At 38.0% G+C, this 6,000-nt stretch overlaps 1 protein-coding gene across 2 annotated transcripts in view; it reads right to left on the bottom strand.

The window, feature by feature from the left end:
- Positions 1-1,763: 1,763 nt before the first annotated feature.
- The window catches only part of SELENOI (selenoprotein I), a 40,606-nt gene continuing 36,369 nt past the window's right edge, over positions 1,764-6,000 (bottom strand). Inside the window, exons 9-10 of one of the 2 annotated variants that reach the window (XM_040496252.1) lie at positions 5,084-5,266; positions 1,764-2,434 (exon numbers count right to left, since the gene is read on the bottom strand). In XM_040496252.1, the coding sequence (XP_040352186.1) occupies positions 2,336-2,434; positions 5,084-5,266 (282 nt within the window). In that variant the 3' untranslated portion in view covers positions 1,764-2,335. The remainder of the gene's footprint in view (positions 2,435-5,083; positions 5,267-6,000) is intronic. The other variant, XM_040496253.1, reaches the window with a different exon arrangement.

Genomic DNA, 6,000 nt, shown 5'->3' with positions numbered 1-6,000 from the left:
ATAATTTCAAATAAACTTAATGCAGCAGAAAGAGAACAGAACACACTTTGAGGTAAAACAGCCCCAGAAGTACAGGACACGACCCCATGCCAGAAAGGGTGTGTGTGTGTGTGTGTGTGTGTATAACTATACTGTACAAGGTGAAGAAAGCCTGTGGTCCAAATTTGTCATTTAATAAATATTTATCAGTTCTTTCCTTTATAATACAGATTACTCTCATTCTGTGTACAAGGTCAACAAAATAGTAAAATGATTAGCTCAGAAACCTTTGAATGAAGCTTTGTTCCCGGCCCAAAATAACACTTGATCCAGTTCAATTTTGCAGATGACAAAGAACAAGGTATACAAAAAATAGAGTTACCGTTACTTAATTCATTCATTCTCTGACCTCCATGATGGCAAGTTACTAACAAACATGGAATCACTACCCACATTTTCCTGCATCAATTTCTCACCTATTTTCAGTCTCAGAAAAAGTCACCAGATATACCTCAACCTTTACGAGCCGTTTTTAAAAATGAGTACAGAACCATGAGTTAGCTCCTTGACTCCTCATTTCTAATACACTGGATGACAATGATTAGAATTTACAAATTTAAAAACTGAAATATCAATTATAGTTATTTTTACAAAGCAGCAGACTGAAATTTAAAAAGGAATACATTATAATTAAATTTAACGATGGTCACATTCATAGATAAATAATGGTAAAAAATTTAATTACATATCAACACAGTGGTGCCAGTTTTATCCAAGTGCAATCCATCCAAAAAAAAAAAAGGGTTTAAGATACACTCTTCATTCAAGCACAAACTTCATTCAGTGGAAAATAAAGGAAAATCAGCAAGTAAATATCACCACCACCAAACTACACAGAGACAAAGTCAAAAAGAAAGTCATGAGAAGGTGTCATGTAAAAAACAACCACATTGAAGTCAAAGGGATTTTTACCTCTGTCAGTAAACCTCAAAAATTATTCCAAGTCATTTTAAAGAGAGTAGATACTAAGTAAGGCATATATCTCAAAAGTTTTCTTCAACTGGGGAAGTGGAAAAGTGGGCAAGTTGGGGAAGAAAGAATGTCTACTTCCTTATCCTGTATGAAATAAAAACACAGCACTCTCTCCTCCACAAAAAAGAGACAGGACGATCGAACGGAAGAACAAATTGAATCAGGAAACTAATTTCAGAGTGAGGTTCATAGCAGTAATTCATAGGGAGGTTCGTGAGATTCCTAACTCCAAGGTAAATTTCTCTTATAAGGAAGTTTATCTGTGTTCCTTACGAGTAATTATCACAGGACTGGGACTGTCACATGCATTCATATAATCATAGTTCGCAGGCACCAAATCTCACCAACTTGCCGCTGAGGGGGAAAATACCACATTTAAACGATGAACCATGTTAATGTGTGAGCTACAATTATGATCCATTCTCTACTAAGTCTCAGTAGAATATTTCTCTTTAAAAGAAAATTAAACCGGAGGCGCCCGGGTGGTGCAGTCGGTTAAGCGTCTGACTCTTGATCTCAGCTCAGGTCATGATCTTGGCAGTTCGTGAGTTCGAGCCCCACATCAGGCTCTGTGCTGATTGCGTGGAGCCTGCTTGAGATTCTGTCTCTCCTTCTCTCTGCCCCTCCTCCGCTTGTGCTCTCTTTCTGTCTCTCTCTCCAACTAGGTAAATAAACTTAAAAAAAATTTTTTTTTATTAAATTAAATTAAACCATTTGTCAAGATCTGTTCCCAAGAAAGAGAGCCAGAATACTAGAGAATCTAAATATATATATTAGCTCTCTTAGCACATGAGGACAAAAGGCATTTCCATGGGAAGGAGAAATGAGTATTTGGCAACTGTATATTGTTCTGTAATCATTTGGCATCTCCGGCTAACAGTAACTTCCTCTTATCTTTTCCCCGTATTAGATTTGGGCTATTGATAACTTCCATAGCGAAAGACCTACCACTGAAACAGTATCAAATATGAAAACACCTTGTGGTTTTCTTAATGTTATCAGTGTTCCTAAACCAATCTGGGGGCTCTAAAAATAAAAACAAAGCATTTTTAACTCTGTACGAACCAAAACATCATGGACTCATGAAGCTAACATCACTAGAAACATTTTGCTGGTCTAAAGTACATTATGCCTAACCAAAATGCCACACAGTTTTATAAAAAGTATGTTGGGAATTAGTAGGTCCAAAATTTCGTAAATTCAGATCATTTGTCCAAGTACTATACACACTGAGTTCCCGTGTCTGTTAAGCAGATCAGTTTAGTTCAATGGTGATGGATGAAATATTTACAAGCATCTTATTTACAGTACTTCCTTCTGTAGATTACAGGCCAATACTCTTTTCTTCCGTTCCTAGTCAATCCGAGTTTGGTTTCCTCAATGAGAAGGGATAAATCTGAAAATGGTTGCTCAGCTGCTTTACCTACATAGAAAACCAGAACATGAGACGGTGACAAGTACATTCCTAATTATTTTTAAAAAGCACACAAAATTCACCCACTGGAGACAACAATTTACCGACTGTAACAGCAAAACTCAGCAGAAATAACAAAGAGGCTTTTGTGGACTAGGATAGCTACAGAGCTAGAGGGCCATAGAATTCTACAGAATACTAGAACTACCCTGGGAGAGTTAGGACTTAACATGGGTCTGCCTAACTCCCAAATCTAGAATTTCTTCCAGGGCCCTCCAGACCACCCAGATTCACACCCAAATCTACTGGGTTAGTTGACACAATAATATCTAGTAGGTCAAATATTTACATATATAGACTCTCTATTCAACTGCTTACAGCATTTCTAGATAATCATTCCTAATCCTGATGAACAGTAGAAAAGCAGATCTCCACATTTTAGGTTAGGGTATCCCTAGTGGGCAGGCAAGACCCTGGTTATGTGTCAGTTACCAAAGTTCTAGTTCTGTTGCTGTCATTTGTATTTCTAGTTCAAATGAATGTTCTGTGTAGCTTGCAAGTTTCACCTTCTGCTCAGAAGTTGCAAAACGTGGCAAGAGAGCACAAAGACCGACAAAAAAGATATTCCTAGAATTTTTTTCAATTACTTTGATTTATTTTCCAGATTTTTAACACTGAAAATATACTGCCTTTGTAATTTAACGAAAAAGGTTTTTTGGGTTGGTTTGGTATATGTACGGTTTCCGAAAGATATGCTTCTGAAGGGTTGTAAAAAATTAGAACAAGTATAAAAGACATTTACATGCAAGACATTCATGCATGTGAAATATAAAAGCCTAAGAGTGTTGACATAAAATCAAGCATTTATGTTAAGTATGCATAAATAAAAACATAAATGATTACGTCCTCATGTCACAATCCATAGTTATCGTGGATTTTTTTCATCTACTTTGTTCTAACAAATGTAGGCTGCTTTGGGGAGAACACTAAGGGAAGAAACCTAAATTTAGCAACATATACAAGGTAAAAGGCATGACAGGTGTGCTCATATAAAATTTTTTTTTTTAATGTTTATTTTGAAGGAGAGACAGAGCGTTGAGTGGGGGAGGGGCAGAGAGAGAGAGAGAGAGAGAGAGAGACACACACACACACACACACACACACACACACACACACACACAGAATCCCAAGCAGGCTCCAGGCTCTGAGCTGTCAGCACAGAGCCCGACGCAGGGCTCAAACTCACGAACCACAAGATCGTGACCTGAGCTGAAGTTGGACATGTAGCCGACCAAGCCACCCAGGTGCCCCTAGGTGCGCTCATTTTAAAATATTATGACAGAAGACATGTGTCTCAAACTGAGTCACGGTGGAGTTCCTTTCAAAACAAGCATACCAAATAAAAGCAGTATTTTAAGAGCCATAAAAACATGAATACCCTTTTACATAACCTCATTGCTATGAAATTATCCTCAGAAAATAAAATAAAGAAAAATATATTACTCCAGATTGTTATTGTTGTTCTTGTTGTTGTTATTCCAACCTTATTTGTAATGGTGAAAATCTGGAAACAACCTAGATGATTAAAATAACTGGATCATAATTAAGTAAACTGGGTAATTATTAAGTAATCTCCTTGCTGGAATACTGTACAATTAAAAACCATAATTATAAGACCAGCTAGAATACATAATTAGAAAAGAATGTTAAAGTGTGAGGAAAAAAAATAAATTGCATGGCTCTGATTTTCATTTTATTATATCTACCTCAGTCCATTTGCCTTGAAACTAGTCTCTTTTTAGAAGAGAATATTAAGGTTTGCAAAATACTTCTTAAATCCATTCTCTTCTATAATTCTCCTGACAAAAAGTCCCCTAAAGCTAAAGAAGCAAGTATAGAGGGGCACCTGGGGGGGCTCACTCGGTTGCAAATCCGATTCTTGACTTCAGCTCAGGTCATGATCTCACTGTCTGTGAGTTCGAGCTCCATGTCAGGATTAGGATTCTCTCTCTCTCCTTCGCTCTGCCCCTTCCCTGTTCACACTCTCTGTCTCTCTCTCTCTCAAAATAAATAAATAGGGGCGCTTGGGTGGCTCAGTCGGTTAAGCATCTGACTTCGGCTCAGGTCATGATCTCATGGTTTACGAGTTCGAGCCCCACATTGGGCTCTGTGCTGACAGTGCAGAGCCTAGAACCTGCTTTGGATTCTGTGTCTCCCTCTCTCCTTGCCCCTCCCCATTTGTGCTCTGTCTCTGTCTCTCTCTGTCTCTCAAAATTAAATAAATGTTAAAAATAAATAAAATTTTTTTAAAAGTATAGAAATAGATAATCAACAAATGGGATTACTTGGTCTCATATAACTAAAAGCACACAAGAGCTTACAATTCCATTCACCAAGAAAACAGTTCACATTTGTACCTAAAAACAAGAACTCCTCATAATAACTATTGAGTTTTAAAGTTATTTGTAGTTACTGTAACATACTCATCAGAGAAACAATATCTGATATTATGTACCTGGATATTATCCAATATTTATAGGGACTATCCCAATTCTTCCAGCTACTTTCATAAGCAACTTTCTTTTGAAATTTTTCCTTCGCCACTTTTCTACTACTTACAAGAACCAAATAGAACCAATTTTGCTCTAGATGACTCACCACTCGTACTCCATAATGGATGTGGGCCAGAGTGAAAACAGCTGTTAAGGTATACAGGAGAATGCTCTCAACGTAAGAGGCTACTCCTAAGTTTACCACCAGGACAACCAAGAAAAGAGGAACCAGCAACCAATTCAAAGTTGGGCACCGAGTACTGCTCATTTGACAAACAATCAGCTGACACTTGAAGTTAGGGAAAAGGAAAAAAAAAAAAAAAAAAAGAATGAAAATTTAATTAGCAAAGCACTTCATTTTCTTAAAATATAATTTATTGTCAGATTGGCTTCCATGCAACACTCAGTGCTCAATCCAACAAGTGCCCTCCTCAATGCCCATCACCCACTTTCCCCTCTACCCCACCCCCCATCAACCCTCAGTTTGTTCTCTGTATTTAAGAGTCTCTTATGGTTTGCCTCCTTCCCTCTCTGTAACTTTTTTTCCCCCTGCCACTCCCCCATGGTCTTCTGTTAAGTTTCTCAGGATCCACATATGAGTGAAAACATATGGTATCTGTCTTTCTCTGCCTGACTTATTTCACTTAGCATAATACCCTCCAGGTTCCATCCACATTGCTGCAAATGGCATGATTTCATTCTTTCTCACTGCCAAGTAGTATTCTACTGTATATATAAACCACATCTTCTTTATCCATTCATCAGTTGAAGGACATTTAGGCTCTTTTCATAATTTGGCTATTGTTGAAAGTGCTGCTATAAACATTGGGGTACAAGTGCCCCTATGCATCAGCACTCCTGTATCCCTTGGGTAAATTCCTAGCAGTGCTATTGCTGGGTCGTAGGGTTGATCTATTTTTAATCTTTTGAGGCACCTCCACACCGTTTTCCAGAGCGGCTGCACCAGTTGGCATTCCCACCAGCAGTGCCAGAGGGTTCCCGTTTCTCCACATCCTCGCCAGC

This window comes from Herpailurus yagouaroundi, unplaced genomic scaffold (genome assembly GCF_014898765.1).
Source record: "Herpailurus yagouaroundi ecotype Mexico unplaced genomic scaffold, PumYag 188, whole genome shotgun sequence".
NCBI lineage: Eukaryota > Metazoa > Chordata > Mammalia > Carnivora > Felidae > Herpailurus > Herpailurus yagouaroundi.
The sequence above is the reverse complement of the archived record's forward strand: the minus strand, read 5'-3'. Positions and strand labels throughout refer to the sequence as shown.